At 43.5% G+C, this 19101-nt stretch overlaps 1 protein-coding gene across 3 annotated transcripts in view; it reads right to left on the bottom strand.

The window, feature by feature from the left end:
* The window catches only part of Dgkd (diacylglycerol kinase delta), an 89210-nt gene that overhangs the window by 49269 nt on the left and 20840 nt on the right, over positions 1-19101 (bottom strand). For all 3 annotated transcript variants that reach the window (XM_021157517.3, XM_021157525.3, XM_085839236.1), the window contains exons 2-3: positions 12572-12682; positions 11111-11191 (exon numbers count right to left, since the gene is read on the bottom strand). In XM_021157517.3, the coding sequence (XP_021013176.1) occupies positions 11111-11191; positions 12572-12682 (192 nt within the window). The remainder of the gene's footprint in view (positions 1-11110; positions 11192-12571; positions 12683-19101) is intronic.

Below are 19101 nucleotides of genomic sequence, written 5' to 3'. Positions count from 1 at the left end.
ATGGTGGCGCACGCCTTTAATCCCAACACTCGGGAGGCAGAGGCAGGCGGATTTCTGAGTTCGAGGCCAGCCTGGTCTACAGAGTGAGTTCCAGGACAGCCAAGGCTACACAGAGAAACCCTGTCTCAAAAAACAAAAAAAAAACCTATTAGTTTTGACTAGAGTCAAATGGCAGTCATTCTACTATCTGCTTTTGTTTTCTCTGCCATTTGTAAAGAAAGGCAAGTGAATATTAACAGTAAACACACACATGTTCATTCACACACAATAATCCATAAACAGCTTAGATTTTGCCCATGGCAATTCTCCTGATAATCTAACCACACAGCTCAGGCAAGCAGCAAGACCTCACACCCAGACTATATTCCAACCCACCTGGCTGCCAGGGAGACTCAGTGTCTTCTCTGCCTCAAGTGACTATGAAAACTGGCCTAAGCCTGGCTTGTGGACCAGTTGTATCCCAGGCATAGGCATTGCTTCAACAAAGCCACACACTTGGTAAACACATGGCCACCAACCTGGCACAAGACCAGGCCCTCTTCCTGCTTCTGGATTTGGAAAGCACAGAATGAATTCTCTCATAGGCTCCTGCCACTGACCAAGGCCAGCCTTAACTGTGGACCCATCCTGTGACAAGAGGACCTCAGGCTTACCTGGTAGCATTTCTTAGAAAATTATGCAGAAAAAAATCCTGTTTGTCTCAGAGTGCCTAGTATTTTAGAGTACAGTGGTGTGATCTCTTTATTTCCTTGGAACAGCAAACGCACAGTGTAAAGCTCCAGGTACCTGAGAAATGCCTGAAATCTCTGCTGAGAGATGGCCTGTGGGGCCATGGTCAGGTTCCCAATGAATCCCTAGCTAAGCACAAAAAGGGCCCGCTCCCAGTGGAGAGGCAGTGGCTCCTGACTGTAGGGAAACAACACTTAGCCCATAAAATTACTCCAAGGACCCTCAAACACAGCTCTGCCCATCTCAGGCCCAGGCCAACAGTCACAGGAACCAGGAAGTCTTTCCTAAGGGGAAATCTGCCAAGTATGGACAGTTTTCCTTTCTCCAAGCCAAAGTGATTGGCTAGGGATTTTGCCCAGGAAATATGACAGATTTAAACAAGCTGAGAAGGAAAACTTATGTTGAAATCTGGATAAAGGTCACAGTTTCTCACAATGGCACATCTTTGATCACCCTCAGGCTGACATCTGCTGGGAACAGATGAGAAGTTCGGGGCCACCAGGAAACCACCACTCACCCACAAGCCTAAAAGCCAAACACACAACAGTACTGAACAAGTCTTCCAAGCCACCATAAAGCTCCTTATTACTTAGCTAGCAATTCAAGAAAGGAATCTCCTAGGTACACTAACACAGCCCAGACTGGTCTCAAATGCACAATCATTCTGCCTCAAACTCAGGTACTGGCCTGTTCACCTCTTATTACACATATTTTTTCTCCTGGCATCGCTGTTGCAGATCTGATTCCAGATCCTTTAGGCTTTGTGCTGTTTCTGAATTATGCGTATGTGTGAGATGCATGCACCTGTGTATATGAGTAGAGACTTACTCTTCAATATTATTTTTGAGACAGGTTCTCTCTTTCTCTCTGAACCTACAACTCATATTTTCTCAGCTAGGCTGGAAGCCAGCAAGCCTCAGAGATCCTCCTGTCTCCTCCTCCTCTGACCTGGGGTGAAATGCCAGCCCGCTCCATGGGTTCTCAGATCCAAACTGATCTTCATTATCTGTACAACTAACTGCTGAGCCATCCCATAGCCCTTCCTCAACATCTGAACACGGAATTATACCAGTGACACTCCAGCAGCTTTCTATACATTCAGCCTCAGACTGGGGCTGCATCTACTATTGTTGGTCCCCCTTTAATTGAGATATCTAGTCTTTTGGACTGTACAGCTACTGGTTTCTCTGGGCCTCTAGCAGACCACCACTGTAGGAAAATTAATTCTCTGATCATACAGTGATCTATGCTCCATCAGCTCTGCTCCTTAGAAGAACCCTGACATACATAAACTCCTAAGAACTCCTAGACAACAGGTGCTACTGTTCAGCTCTATCTACAAAGTCAGCCTCATTTGAAATCTTGTGGCATTCCAATAAATCAAACTAAGTGCTTAGTTTCAGCACATTAAACTCCCAATACTTTCCTGCTTAGCAGGGGGTGAGCAGAAGTGGAAATGAAAGGTGGCAAATGTTCAGAATATATTTGGTGCCAACCCAACACCATTTTATCCCAATACATTCTCTCTCTTGTCCTAGGTCACAGAGCTGGCAAGAACATCTTTTTAACACATACCTGTAATCAAGAGACTGAGGGGAGGATATCACAAGTTCCAAGCTAGCCTGGGTGGGCTATATAGTGAGGCCATGCTTCAAAAACCAAATAAACAAGGAAGATCTCATAAAACTTATGAATACTGTTCACTTCTTCCATAGTCTTTCCTAGGAGTCTTAAGCCCAGCTGTAAGAACTCACTCCTCTGTGTGAACAGCAGGGCTATTCTCACCTGGTTACTTCACAGAAATAGCTATAATAACATTAAAACTGCGCCCACCAGGTCTCTACCACAACAGCTGTACTGGGTAGTCTTATGACCAAGTGCTGGCTCATGGTGGAGTGAAGGTAGCAATCAGAAGTAGCAAACCATGTTCTGAGGAATCACAGTGCCATGAGATTCTTTTAGAAGTCTGGTGAAGCCTACAGACCCCTTCTAAGAATGTCTCTAAGATTTAAAAAAAAAAAAAAAAAAAGCATTAAATCCCAGTACTCCAGAGACAGAGGCAAGAAGAGGGTGACTTCAAGACTAGTCTAGGCTACATAGAGATCCTATCTCAAAATAATAAATACTAGATATCATTATATTAATAATAATAAATACTAGATATCATGATATTAAGTGAAATAACCAAACTCTGAAAAGCAAAGAATTGTATTTTCTTATAATGAACCTAGATTCTATACACACACACACAATGAAAGCACCAGGACTATTTGAGAGAAGAGTCAGAAAGAAGTGGGCATCATATATGGTCAAAGAATAGGATATATTTGAACTCAAATGTCACTGTGAAACCCATCCCTTTGAACAATGAAAATATGCTAATTCAAGTTTTTAAAGCAGAACTTTTAAAGAAATTAATGCCATTTAAGTAACTATTTATGTGAAGACTTGAATGAAAGATGTCCCATATGGGTTATAGTATTTGAACACCAAATTTGGTGGTGCTGTTCAGGGAGGTTTAGGAGGTACATCCTTGCTGCAGGAAGCCTCCCTTGAAAGTTTAAAGCTTTGTGTTTCTCCCTCTCCCTCTCTTCCCCATCTCTTTGTCCTCTCCCTCTTCCTCTCCCTCTGCTTCTTGCATTTTAAGACATGAGCTCTCAGCTTTCTGTCCCAGCCACCATGCCTGCCATGCCTTCCTGCCATGATTGATCCTTACCCCTCTGAAAAGAGTAAGCTAAAATAAACTCTGTCCTACAAGCTGCCATGGTCATGGTATTTTATCACAGGAAGACAATTTATGATTGTAGTGGAAGCTCATTTAATAAAGGTAGTCATATTCACAAAACCCCTTCTGGGTGACAACCAGTGCTTTGGCGGCGATCCTGAACCCAGAGATCACATTCTACAAGGACATGGAAGTCCCACAGAAGCTACACCAAAAAAGGCAAGCTTCCACATTCATTTTCATTCACATTGCCGTATGTTGAACCTAGATTGTGTACGTACACACACACACACACACACACACACACACACACACCATGAAAGCAGAAGGACTATTTGAGAAAAGAAAAACTGTTGAGGGAGGAGTCACTGAAGAGCATCAAATGGTGCCTCCAGACATATCTATGGTTTGATTGGGAAAGCAGCATCTGCAGATCTAATTAAGTTAAGGACTATCTGAATGGGTCTTAAATCCACGAGCAAGTACCCTTACAACATAAAAACATGGAACAAGAGAAAAGCATGGGAAGGCAGAGGGTGATCTGGAGTGAGAGCACCACATCCCTGGAGCTACTGGAAATTAAGGCAGCAAGGCAGAGCCTCCCCTGAGGTCTTGAGGGGTGGAGCTGCCAACTCCTGATTTCTGGCCTTGTCAAATACATTTCTGTTGTTTTAAGTTGTGGGAAATTTGTTAAGGAAACCACAGGACACTAACACAGCAGCTGAACCTAGTTCTAATATGCACTACTTTTATTTCCTAACACTACTAATAAAACAGACTCCCCTTTATACTGACATACAGGAGGAGGTGTTAGGACACATCAAAGGTCTAAGCATGATCCATCTAAAATGACGTCAGGTAGTGCTAGTGATCAGGAACACATGAGGACCCAGCACCACCTTCCTGGAGCAGAAGGAAGCTGTCTCTACTCACCTGCAGGACAGGTGGTGGGAAGAAGCTACACCTCTGCTAAGCAAAGGGGCTGAGAGAGGGAGCCACTCTGCAGGGAAGCCACACTAACTGCCACACTTGTCCCTTTCTTGATGTGAGATGATGCTTTTCTAACAATATATGGCTAGCCAGACACCCTCAATTCCTAGTACTAAGAGTAGTAACTGGCCAACTGTGACACCCAACAAAGTGAAACACTTGTCACTACAGATTGCATCCTCACAAAAAACTCATGACTGGGGGGGACATTTATCACAAACTAGTAAATAAAGCAGACACACACACAGGCACATGCACACATAGTGCCTGGTTCTATTTGGGCTTTCTCCTGCTTACTACTGACTACGGTTAGTTCTTTCATATCTCAGTTGTGAGACATCTTCCAGAACAGAGGGAACATTTATCCACCCTATATATTCCCTTCAGGTTTCCAATACAGAGTTTGCTACAATATAAGACTGTCAAAAAAAAAAAAAAAAAGAAGGTAAAGTCAAGTTTTTCTAAAATTTATATGGTTTTCAATGTGTTTCACTTTAGAACTCTGGTAACCAGTGTGAGCCTTCCTTGCTGTCAAATGAGTCCCACATTCTCCACGAATAAACAAGCTTTTGAATTTGCTTCTGTGCACAGACACACAGCTTTTGCCTGCCTCAAAGCTCCCCACCCAAATCTGAGGACCCTAATCCACAAAAGGTTTCAACCATGAGGCAACTCCACATCCCAACAGCCATGCTGAAGCAGCAGCACATCAGAGCACTCAAAGTCAGTCAGCCCAGAGGTGAAGGGTTAGGGCCTTAAACCTCCTGGTCTCAAACTCGAGCTAGCCTAAAGCAGTGTCACTAAGGACACCGATTACTAAGTGATGATTCAACCCCACATCAGTGGAGTAAAGTACCTTCAATCAAGGTCCTAAAGTTACCTGTCCCCCAAAATCCTAGGCAGCCTTGAAATATCATCCATTTGAAAATTAGCTTCAGAGTCTCTAGAATAGCGTGGGGACTTTTGAAGTTCCAAAGAATGCTACAGGACAACCAGGTTGGGACTACGACTCTGAAGCAGAGGACAGCTTCCTAAGCACAGGATGGGCAGGAAGAGGCCGTATGGGTAGCTTCACACGATCTCCAAGAAAAGGACAGGGTCTGCAGATGGCATAGGGAGGCCCCTCCCTCCAGACACCAGTGCATATGACACCTTCTAAAAGCAGTGGCTGAAGCAAGACCATGCCAGAGCACATCAGCAAAGACAGGAAACAGAAAGACAGACCTTCCAGCTACATCAGTGAAGAAGCCAGGAGCCTCTCAAAGATTTATAGCACTTCTTAAATTGAGCAGAGGATGACTCTTTTTAATGATTTTCTATTTCAGGAACATTCTTGAAAATGTTCTTTTCTCTTTAAGGTTCAACCCAAATGATACTGATTGCTGCCATGACCTAAAGGGTTAAATGATATGGCTATATGGCCTTGGGGTCTGGTAAAACTGAGAACAATCTACAGCAATTGGGTTCAGATACATGTTACTCCCAAACATACAAACTGTGGTATTTCAGAAATGTAATGATGCCAAAGTAGAAGGAGCTCCAGTTAGGAGCAAAATGATATAATAAATTAATTTACAGCTCTTGCTTCTGACTACTCAGTGTGTACCTACCATTCTGATACTAACAGCAACCACTTTACCAAGCCTTCATTGTACTCATTAATTTAGAGCTCCTGAAACCCAAAGGCCTCATTTCTTGGAAGAAGAACCTACAGCTCAGTCACATGACTCACTCAAGTTCATCAGCTAATAAAGCTAACACAGGACTTCTTCTGGTTTTCAGTCTAAATTTTAAATACTGTGTCTTATAATTGTTTCAACCTGACAAAGTCTGTGTTATCTTTCAAGGATGTTCTGTAATTTTGGAGATTAAGAAAACAGAAGAGAACTGAATGTAGAGGCACAAGCCTGTGATGCCAGCAACTGGAAGGTAGAGGAGCAAGAACATTGAAACTTCAGGTCATCCTCATCCATACAGTAAGTCTGAGGCCAGCCTAAGCTACATGAGATGCCTCAGAAAGGGAAGAAGTGAAAGGCTGGAGAGATGGCTCAGTGGTTAAGAGCATTTGCTGCTCTTGCAGAGGATACAAGTTCTGTTCCCAGCAACCACAATCATATAATTCCAGTTCCAGGGGAGCCAATGCCCTCTTCTGGCTACCCTAGGTACCAGGCACCCACATGTACACATATAAATACTGTATACATAAATGATCTTTTGTTTTAAAAAGGGGGGGGGAGAAGAAGAAAAGAAGAAGAGAAATGTATGTGGCCTGTTACCCAGGCTCTTTATCTGGTGAAGGAAACCTAGATGCTAAGCAGCCAAAGGCAAATCTCAGGTTCCTCTGGAGACCCACTCTGGTTTTATTTCCAATTCGCCACAAAAATATAAGTTTAATAAAAAGAACTCCTCTCCTTGTTTGCTGACCTTTAGAGCTCAAATATATGTGCCAGGGAAGCCCCCAAAAATCATCTGCTGAGTCAGTGACAAAACAAAGTTCTCAAACAAGAAGACAAAGTCTAAATATAACCCATGAAGCAGATAGAAACAAAGCTACAAAAGGACTTGAGCAGCAATATTTCTAAAATACAAGAGATTCAAAAACAGCAACAATGCTGTCACTGATATTTCTCATATTTACAGTGAGTAATCCTAAATGATAAATGCTTATATAGAATGGACTGATAAGACATGGAGAAAATTAACACAATGACAAACACTTATTAGGAGCCAGAGAGGCCAAGAAGTCAATTAGAGTGGTATTCGTTCTCAAGCTGGGTTATACACATGAAGTGACTCATGCATGAACACACCACTGAATCAAAAGTGAAAATCAGCAAACAGAAAAAGTAAAACCATCCTTTTGGTGGTCTGAATGGGAATGGTGTCCACAGACTCATCTATTTGAATGCTTCGTCACTAGGGAATAAGCTGTTGGAAATGTTTGCATGGACTAGGAGGTATGACCTGGCTGGAGTAGGTGTGGCCTTGATGGAGGAAGGGTACCATGAGAGTGGGCTTTGAAAGTTTCAAAAGCCCATGTGCATTTTCTCTCTCTTCCCTCCCCTCACTCACCCATCTCTCTTTCTCAGCTCTGGATCAAGATGGAGCTCTCAGCTACTGCTTCAGTGTCATGTGTGCAACAATGTTCCCTGCCTGCCTGACAACCTGAACTCATCCCCCAAATCTCAAAGTTGTCTTCTGGCCACCTCATACATACCATTGTAAACACAACACACACACTTTTTTTTTTTAATTTTTAAATATATCTTTAAATAAATAAAAACCAAAGCACAAGCCAGGTGAGGCAGATCATAAAGGTATTTCAACTCTTGGAAGCTACAGTTGAAGGATCACCAGTTATGGGCTAGTTTAAGCTCTATAGACAGACCCTATCTCAGATAGATCAGACAGATACACACATACACACACACAGAGAGAGAGAGAGAGAGAGAGAGAGACAGAGACAGAGAGATTACTGACAGATAACAGATGCACAAAGAACAAAGGGGGCTAGAGAGATGTCTCAGTGGTTAAATATTCTGCTCTGCAGAGGATTAGTGTTCAGTTCTTAGCACCCACAATGAGGCAGCTCACAACCACCTAGATCTCCAGCTCCAGGGGGAATCCAATTCTTCTGGCCTTTTCTGGTATCTGCACACATATGCACATAATTAAGAACAAAATAAAATCATTTTAAAGGCTGGAAAGGTGGCTCAGAAGTTAGCAGAATGTACTTTTCTTTCAGAGGACCTGAGCTCCATGGCAGGCAACTTACTGCCACCTTCACTCTAGTTCCAGGAAATGTGGAGACTCTTCTGGCCTCTGTGAGTACTGCATGCACATGGTATGCACAAGCTCACAAAGACACACACACACACACACACACACACACACACACACAGAGAAATAAAAATAAATAGCTGTTTTAGAAGATAATAGTGGTGACGACAATGACATAAACCAGGTGTGATATCAAATATCCAATATCTCAACATACAAAATGCTGAGGCAGGAACATCAGAAGACTCAGACTAGCCTAGGCTGCAAAGTAAGTCTCAGGCCAAACGGGGGTCAAGTGGTCCTATTAAAAACTCCAAAAAGAGACTGGGGAAATGTCTCAGCAGGTATAAGCTCTTACTTCTTCAGAGAACCCAGACTCCATTTCCAGTACCTACAATGGCAATTCACAAACACCTGTAACTCCAATTTCTAGGGGTCTGATTCCCACTAGGCATAGACATGGCACATACATGTATGCACAGGCACTTACAAACACACATAAAATAAAAAATAACTTAAAAAATAAAAACTCAGCCTGGCATGGTGGCACACGCCTTTAATCCCAGCACTTGGGAGGCAGAGGCAGGCGGATTTCTGAGTTTGAGGCCAGCCTGGTCTACAAAGTGAGTTCCAGGACAGCCAGGGCCACACAGAGAAACCCTGTCTTGAAAAACCAAAAAAATAAAAAATAAAAACTCTAAAAGTGTCTTGGGATATAATTCAGTGAGTGGTAGAGCATTTACCTAGCATGCACAAAGCCATTAGGTCAATTCCCAGTACTACAGAAAATAAAATTTAAAAGTAAGTGAATCACTGAGGAATGGTGGCACACACCTTTAATCCCAACACTTAAAAGGCAGAGGCAGATAGATCTCTGTGAGTTCAAAGCCAGCCTAGTCTACAGAACTAATTCTATGACAAAGAAACCTTGTCTTGAAAAATAAAACAAAACGTAAGTAATCACATCAAGTCAGGCAAAATAGTGAATGGCTATAGTATCAGCTAAGGTAGGTGGGTGGGGCAGGAGGATCAGCAGGTTACAATTGGTCTTGGCTACTTATCAAGTCGAAGCTAGCCTGAACTACAGGAAACCTCTCAAGGAAGGAAAAAACCCACAAACCCAAGAACAGGTCACCTATGTTATTGGTTCTCAAACTGTGGGTCATGACCCATTTGAGGGTCACAAATCAGATATCTTACATACCAGGCATTTACATTACATTTTACAACTCATAACAGTAGCAAAACTGCTGGGCGTGGTGGCGCACGCCTGTGATCACAGCACTTGGGAGGCAGAGGCAGGCGAATTTCTGAGTTCAAGGCCAGCCTGGTCTACAGAGTGAGATTCAGGACAGCCAGGGTGACACTGAGAAACCCTGTCTCAAAAAACAAACAAACAACAACAACAAAACAAACAAACAAACAAACAAAAAAACAGTAGCAAAATTACTGCTATAAAGTAATTTAATGGTTGGGGGTCACCACCACATGAGGAACTATATTAAAGGATTGCAATATTTAAAAGGTTGGGAACCACTGACCTACATGGTTTAAATGCCTTTCCACAGTTAGTGAGTAAACAACAAAATTAGTGGAGAAAAAGCACAAACACTCTAAGGACAGTGGGAATAAAGGGGCCATGAGGAAAGCCCAGCTAGTTAGATGACCACAGGTAAAGCCTGCAGCAATTACACCAATGGAAAATACAGATGGTCCAACCCAAACATCAGTGATTCATCCACACCTAAAATGATGCCAAACCAACGCCTACCCAAAATCTTCAGTCTCTTAATACGAAGATGGTACCCACCTTCACTGAGTTATAAAGGGATAATCTGAGAAATTAGGGGGCAAATATTTTCTGTGTCTATGAGCTAGCTTACTAATAAAAAAAGATGCCTTAAAGGTTCCAGTGCCACCACTAGAGCAAGTCCTGATACTGCTAACTAACATCAGCTTGTGAGGCCAAAGGTATATATAGTCTTACAAGAAAACATTATATAAATAATATGCACATTTAGATCAACTATGAGAGAAGAGTCACCAAAAGTTTTCAAGAGAAAAAAACATGTGAAAGAAAATTATCAGTCTAATTCCAAGAAGGACACAGAAAAGACTGAACAAAGATAAAACCAGAGTGAGTGGTTGGCTGCCCCTGATGTCTTAGAACTTTTGAAGAAAAAAAGAAAAAAAAACACTACATAACTGTTACAGATTTGGAAAGGAAAGGGCTCAAATGCATTAAATATAAAATAAAAAGAAGTATATCAAAATACTAATATTCTATGTGTGAGAGAGTGAATCATAGTTGCTTTTCAATTCTCTTAATATAAGCTTTTCTGGTCTTCCCAAATTACCACAAAAATAAGCCAGGTGTGGTGATGTAACCCTTTATACATCTTTAATCCCAGTACTTGGGAAGCAGAGACAGGCAGTTCTCTGTGAGTTCAACACCAGCCTGGAACAGCTAGTTCCAGGGAAACCAGAACTATATAGAGTGACCCTGCCTCAAAAACCAAAAAAAAGAAAAAGAAGGAAGGAGAGGGAGAGAAAGAGGGAAAGAGAATGAGGAAAAGGAAGAGGAAGAGAAAGAGAGAGAAAGAGAGAGAAAGAGAGAAAGAGGAAGAAGCAAGCAAGCCTCTGTACAAAAATGTTAATGCATAAGCAGCAACATTAAAAACATTTCATTTGGACCTTCTTGCTTTGTGCTTACATTAGCATATTCTGATTATTCTCCAGCCACAGTACTGCTTTCAGCATGAAATCCAACATTTACCAGAAATTCATCATGAAGGGGATGAGAAATTCTGAAGTACTTCATGCCACATCCCAACGAGAAAGAAAAGCAACCTTGGAGAAGGATAAGGGTGTGGCTTAGAATCTTACCGTGAAACTGTTGTTGACATTTTTGGTGCTGGATTCTGCCACGCTGGCATCAGTCAGGTCTACCTCATCAAATATAATGGACTGGAGAGAGATGCAAACAGAGGATTTCAGGCAAGCCAGGGCAAGCACATCCAAGCACTGGTGGTGCTGCCCAGATTCTCCCAACCCACACCTACAAGCTCAGGTTCCTTGAAACCTCAACATCTGATCAATACACCATGCAAAATTCATGCAACCACCTGTCTGCCTGGCTCTCCCAAAGAGCATGGATCACAGGTAGTCTGTGGCTTTCACTCCAGAGTTCATTAGTGGGTATGTACACCAATGCTGACCTTTCTTTCTTGTGCTTCCATTTTAGATATGAGATATTTTAGATCCAGAGTTAGAGGATCCCTCTGGTTTGGGTTTCTCCAGCAAACATATATGGAAAAAAAGTTCCAACTAAAACAAATACTGTAGGGGCAAGAGACAGACCCTACGAGAATAACCCATACCACCATAAAGAAAGCCAAGGAATAGAGCATGAGGAATTTAGTCCTACAGAGTCCAGCCAGTTCTAGGAGCTGCCTCTATTCCTCTCCCGACTAACGCCCAAGCCACAGCCCCTACCTCCGGTTTATTTCACTGTTCCCTCTATTCTAAGATGACTCTATCTGGAATCCCTGAAAGAAAGACTAACAACTAAGAAAACCTTCCCCACCCCCACCAATAGGACTAAAATAGCCATGGCTGTGGTGAGAACCCTTCTAGCCATGCTGCCTTGCTCCATTCCTCATTTCAGCACACTAACTCTCTAGGGATGCTTATCATTCCAGACTTTTCTTATTGCCTGAGTATTAGAACTGCCACCAACACTGAGCCATGTTAGGCCTCCCAGTCTGCACACTAGGGTTTGAAGACTGACAGCAACATCCCAGCTGCTCCTCTGACACCTGCCTAAGGAGTCCAGCTTTGAGTCTTAACAGGGCAGGAACTCACCACCCAGGGCCAGCAGCTGGGAAGCCTAGAGATAAAGACCTGCATATTTTTGTTCACACACTAAGATGCCTGATGACCAGAGTAGCTCTTAGCCCATATAAAAGATTCACGAGCCTGTGGTTCCCATCTTTCTGAAAGGAAACTAACTGTAATATAGTTAGTTATGTGACCATTTTTCCATTTTCAGAGAAAGGGGAAATGAACAGAAATAATTTTTATGAAAAATAAAGCATGCTTAGTGACAAATAAAATCTGACACCTACTATTTATTACAAGCCAGATGAGATGGGGGCTATAGTTCAGTGGTACACTGTGAATACCACATCCAAGGCTCTGTGTTCAATTCTAACATGACCAAAACGAACAGACGAACAAACAACAAACAACCCTACCTAGAAATAACTGGTATGCAAGTATTTATCCTGTGCATGAGTACTAAGCTCCTAATGTGGCTCCTGAGGAGGTTCTCTAACAGTGCCTCACCTTTGCAGTTTTAGCATAGTAAAGTGTTCGCCCTCGAAGCTTAAAGTACCTCCTCTTGGATCGCTGGAACGAGTTGTTCTGTTTGGTCAGCATGCCTTCTTTGAGGATGGTCTGAAAGCACAAAAGCACACTGTGAGCTGCATTTCTGAGGTGCCCATTTTGCCCTGAAACAGCCTGTTGTGACTAATGAACAAGGTTGTGCCCCTAAGGGGCCAAGCAGCCTACCAGAAGAACAGTTCTTATTCTCTCACAGACCTTGACCTCAACACTGGCCATATATCACTGTGCTGCTAAGGGAGAAGCAAGGGGTATACCATTTCTCTAACAGACCATGCCTTAGAGACTCAAGGTGTTTCCTAACTATGCCCAACAGATTAGCAAAGGGGAAACTGAGGTTCGAGGGACTCCAGGAAGTAGCAGCTGGGGACAACAAAGACCAGTGCATTCTCCAGCTTCGCATTTGGTATTTTTCAGCTATTCTTGGCCCTGCCTTCGTGTTCTCTGGCCTCCTGCCATTTCTCAGGATCTTGTTGCCAAAACTGTTCATGTTCACTGCTCTGAGTTTCAGTGTGGCTCTAGGCCTGTGTTCTACTCAGCCCTGTGCATGGTTCTGAGGTCAACATAGGCATCTGACACTCATCTCTGTCCCCTCTATTCCCCACTCCCCCACCCCCATGATACTGACAAGCCCATTATACTACAGGAAATATTCCCTTCTCCCTAGAGAACTTCCCCTGCTCGGATAACAGCAAGTCAGAGCATGGTCCCATGTACTTGGCTCCCAGTGAATACTGATCCTAACTTACTACATGGAAATCAAACACTCAAGGAATGGCAAGATGCCCTGAAACACTCAGAGTCAGCAATGCAGTCAACACTAATAACAGGCCTGGTATAGCTCAGTATAGAATGTTTGTCTAGCACACTCAAGGCCCAGGGTTCCATCCCCACCACTGCAAAGAAAAAAATAACAACAATAAATAATATCCAGAAGAATAAGAACTCAACTCCATATTCAGCACTTTCCTTATACTACAGTTATACAGCTTTGCCCTTTAAACAACTTTTAAAATAGTGTATGTATGAAGCACCTAGACATTTGAATTTTTTTTTAAAGTTTTTTGAGACAGGGGTCTTCTTAGTTTTTTGGGACAGGGTTTCTCTGTGTAGCCCTGGCTGTCTTGGAACTTGCTCTGTACACTAGACTGCCCTGAAACTCATGAAATCCACCTGTCTCTGCCTCCCAAGTGCTGGGATTAAAAGCATGCACCACCACCACCACCTGGCATTTGAGGATACTTTAAACTTCCTAACATAAAACCAGAGTAAACAAGACACAGAAACCTTGGGTCATCCAAAAGTGCCAAAATAAAAAGACAGCACAGTGTATAACTAAGTTTTCACCATCCTGTATCTCAGGGAAGGAAGAGAGAGAAAAAAAAAATATATTAAACCAAACCCCAGCTCCTTCACTCCTTAAACACACAGAACCAGGTTTGGGGTCCACAGACCAGCAGAGCACAGGCCATTAAATGGTGCCTGAGATTTTCTGTCCTCCTCCTGACACAAGGCATCTTCCTTAGGCACCTTCTAACCAGCCGGGCGGGATGCAGGTGCTCACATTTATTCACAGGCTCACTAGAATGTACTCTGTGGATCCTACCTGGTACTATACCAGCTGCCCTCTTGAGAATCTACCTTCACCTCTTACTTCTGAAAGCATCACTTAGACTATTTCCGGCAGTTAAAAAATATCAAGGGAAACATAGCATGATGCCACAAACCAAGGAAGAAGCACATCCAGCTACCGCCACTACAGCAAAACAAGGACCTAAGGCCAGGACACAATCCAATCTGCAGTATGGAGGAGCTAGAACCAGCTTTGATTCTGAGTGCCCTTTCCAGTTCCAAGCTTGCATGGATGGCATTCTTGTTAAATACATCCATACATAACCATCCATGCATGCCTGAAGCACACACAGAGAACCTCTCCTGTGGACATTAAAGGACTCACTTAGAGATCCCTCCTCACCCCAATTCAGCTTCCTTACCTTGGAAGGGGAAGAAATTGCTTCCATTTCTTTCCTAAGTACAAATTTTAAAATAAAAATAAGGCCACAAAACCAACAGGTCAACCCAGAAAAGTTACAAATTATCATTAAAGAAGAGATACAAAAGTATTTTTGCATCTGCTGCTAGTTTTTCTTACAAAAGAGGAAAAAAAGCAAAATTAAAACACAATCTACGCCATCACCCATATACACAGACAAACACACACAGTCACAAAAATATGTTTCAGTAAGTAGACCAGAGCCTGCAAGCCTGGGCTGCCCAAAGAGACCTGCTGTTCTATTTATAGAACAAGCATGCTCAGAAGGAGACCCTGGTGGGTTTGCAGCGGAAAAGGATGGAGAAAGATAAAAACCAGTTATTTCTTTGAAGCTTTCTCAGAAACAGCATTTGTCTTCTGATTCGTGCTCTGAGTACTACAGATATGCTACAGGATATTTTTTAAAACTCAGTCTAAGACAATTAACTTTTAAAAGTGGTCAAGAAAACTGCACCCTGAAACCACGTGCTGGATTTTGCAAAGGAAGCCTGCAAGAGGAACCAGAAGAAAATGCTGCTTGCCGGGCAGACCAGAGAGCTAGCAAGAGTCAGGGACAGGCACAGGGAGGGGATTCAGCAATGTATTCTCTTTCCTGCCTCTCTTCTTCAAACACAGACACAGAGCAGGCAATAGCTCGGACAACAGTTCAGGCTGCAGAGCAAAGAGGTATACAATAGGGTGTGAGGGCATAGGGTACAGGTGTGTGTGTGCAAGTCTCTCTGCAGAAATATTTAAGGAGGTCAGAGCACATGAGCCTGAGTTACTCAAAGTTGTTCCTTAGTGTACAGACAGAACCCAACAGGAGTGACAAAGTGGACATCACTGCTTGGCTGTTGTTGTATAGGTCACATGGCCCACATCAGGGAGAGAAGACTCAGAAGCTCACTTTAAAAATATGAGATGGGGGCTAGAGAGATGGCTCAGAAGTACAGAGCAGGTACTGTTCTTGCAGAGGACCAAAGTTTAGTTCCCAGTATCCACATCAGGCAGCTCACAAATGACTGGGATAGCAGATGTCTCTGGTCTCCAGGGGCACCTCATTCACATGCAGGTGTGTGCGTGCACACACACAATTAAAAATTTTAAATATACATATACAAGCATACATACATACATATGAGTCAGGCAGAGGAAGAAAGTAAAAGAGGGTATCTGGAGAGAATGACCAGTCAGTAAAGTGGCTGTAGCATAATACAAGGACCCAAGTTCAAACCACACAGCCCACGTAAAAAGTCTGAAGTGGTGGTTCACATTTGTAATAGAAACACTAGGGAAAGGTAAAGACTGGGTGATTCCCCCAGAGCTCCTGGCCAGCCAAATTAGCCTAATCTGTGAAGCTCAGGTCCTAGTGAGGGATGCCTGAGGCACAATATCCAAGGTTGTCTTCTGGCTTCCTTGTACACAACCATACACATGCCCCTACACAAACATGGACATTCATAACAATTTCCTCTGCCCCAATACCATAAGCAAGTCCATGTGCACCCCTACCTGGTCTTATCATGGTCTACTGGGACACTAAGGAAATGCACAACTAGGGACACATACAATGTTATACACTGAGGGCCTGATGGCAAGAGTGTAGACTAAGGCATACCTGGACAGCCACCATCCTGGAGAGTTATCAGCCCCACAGACCCAGGATGCACATAGGAAGGACACTGTCCATGTAACAAGAGCAACACTACATAGACTTATTTTCTAAAGACTTCCAAAATACCAACTTGGGGAAAGTGTCAACAGCTTTATTTTCTTACCAAAGAGAACCAAATTTCACCTTTGCCAATGCCCTGGTTTCTTTCCAACAGCACCAGTATTAAAAGTGACCATATTCTCAAGCCCCTAATCCATAGAAACTTGTAGTAAGAGGAAGGGAGATATCTCATTCCTATCCTCACTCACAGACCCCGCTGCTCAGGGTCTGTCCTTCATCTGGTATTCACAGAAAATATCCACCAGCACAATCAAGCAGATTGTCGCCTGGCATTGCTAACAAGATCTCAGGGGCCTTCCCCACTGCTCACTACCATTTCCTCCATCCCGGGCAAAGTCACAGAGCTGGTGTAGGGAGATGGCTCTCCTGTCTCTAGAATAAAGGAACACAAGCAGCTTCAAAACCCCCCTTCCTCCTTGTTTCTGACTTGAGCGCAGATGTAATGCCTAGTGCTACAGCAGCCGTACTAATGCCCTAATGTAAATGAGCAGTCCGGTGCACTTCTGTCTAATAAAGGTCACTGCCCACTCTACCTAGTACTGAATGCTGTCGACAGTGTCCAAGCCACATGGAATAGACTTCACCTCAAGCCACTCTCTTCACTGACCTATGCCATGTCACTCACTCTTAGCCTTGTATTTCCTGTGTCTAGACTCAAATATCATCAAAGCTAAAAGAAATATCAGAGCCAGTAAAATAGATAGTTCAGCAGATAAAGACACTTGCTCTCAAGACTGACAACCTGAGTTCAATCTCTAGGACTAACAAGGTAGAAGAAAAGAAGCGGCTCCCACAAGATGTCCTCAGACTTGTGTTCTGTGGCACATCACCAACCTCCATACCTCCATAACACACACACACACACACACACACGTAATATATTTTTTTAAGTAAAAATACCCTCATTTCTAAGTGGCTACCATGTACCACTGGTTCTGTCCCTCTTCCAGAATAAGTCCCACACTTAGAGCTTAAATTCTGATCAATCTCAATCAATCCTCCCTCTCCTTCTTCCCTCCCAGCCACCGCCTCTCCTTTCTGGTCTTGTTTTTTGGTATGAGTTCATAAAACTCAAACTGGTCTCAAATCACAATGCAACTGGAGCTGTGGACATGAACTTCAGATCCTGCTGCTTCTGCCTCCTAAGTACTAGGATTCCAGGCATGTGCCCACACCCAGTGTAAGTTACTACTCTCCATTTCTCTCAAAGTGTGAGGGGATAGAGTTCAGTGAAAAAGCAATTGCTTACCAAGGGAGAGTCCCCAGGGTTCCATCTGCAACACTTTGCACAAGAAAAACAAGACCAAAGTGTGCTCCAGAGCACCTGAATTGGCCTCCCAGGCACCAGGTTAGAATGCAGTTCTCTGCTCTCTCCCAGCCTACCTGGACAAGCAGCTGTGATAAGGGCCCACTTACAAGTTAAGAATCAGACTTCTCACCTAATCCTGCAGACTTGATGCACGGGAGGGGGGGGGGTACCCAGGGAGGGGCTATCCTCCCTTTCAGAGGTGAAAGGGAAGGGGATGGAGAAGGAACCCTGGAAGGAGGGGGAGAAGGGTGGCAGCAGCAGCATTTGGGATGTAAATACATAACTTAAAAAAAGAAGAATCAGACTTCTGGGTATGGTGGTGGCTCACTTCTGAAATACCAGCACTTGGGAGGCAAAGGCAAGCAGGAGTTCTGTGAGTTCAATGACAGCCTGGTCTACAAAGCAAGTTTTGGGACAGCCAGGGCTAAAACCCTGTCCCCACACCCCAAAAAAAAGAGGGGGAGAGGGAGGGAGGGAGGGAGGGAGGGAGGGAGGGAGGAAGGGAGGGAAGGAGGGAGGGAGGGAGGGAGAATAAATATCAGTCTTCTTTGGGCTCTATCCATCTGTCCTGCTGTCATATCCTCTCACCCGGTGCCTTTCAACTACAAGCACCAATAGAACTACCTGGCAGGCAGGCAGGCTCTGAGAAACACTAGCCTCATCCATCCCCAGCTGAGGGACCTTCCTGAGAAATCAAAATCAATTAGTTAAGGGACCTAAGGGGGCAGTGTTTATAAAGCTCCCCCAAAGATCCCAATAACCTTTACAACTGAGAGCCTACCCTCAGTCACAGGCCCACCAGGCTTCAAAGGGAGGTCTAATGTGGGTATGCTTTTCCCCATACTTCTTTCCTCTCTAGCCCAGGGCCCTTCACAGCAACAACCCTCCACCTCCATTCTTTTAAAGAGACCTATGAATCGTCAGCTCCTCTTTCCAGCAGCTGAAAAACTACTACACTTCAGACTGGAGGTAAACGCCACTGCCTCTGAAGAAATCCTTTCCAGAATACTCACCCTCATAGAGCAGACAATGACTAATCTGTTTGCAGGAATATAGAACGCCATCCTAAGGGTATCTCCCTCACCATATCAACTCCTGATAATTCTATTCAGCTTGGTCACCCTAATGCCTCGGGAACTGTTTCACCAACCCATAAAGGCCTAACATTTCTTATCTAAAAAGAGCCTCTAAACACCAAGACTAAGAAAGCCAGACATGGTGGTACACCCTTTAATTTCAGTACTAAAGATCATATGTTCAAGACTATCTTGGGCTATATAATGATACTTTGTCTTACAAATAAACAACAAACAAACAAAAAGGCCAATAAGAAAAAAGGCAAAAGTCAGTGGTCAAGAAGCCTGCAGCATGAACACTAAGTCAGTAGTCCTCCATCA

Source organism: Mus caroli, unplaced genomic scaffold (genome assembly GCF_978045245.1).
Source record: "Mus caroli unplaced genomic scaffold, Mus_caroli_1 scaffold_1, whole genome shotgun sequence".
Taxonomy (NCBI): Eukaryota; Metazoa; Chordata; class Mammalia; order Rodentia; family Muridae; genus Mus; species Mus caroli.
Note: the sequence above shows the minus strand (reverse complement) of the source record. Positions and strands in the feature narration are given on the sequence as shown.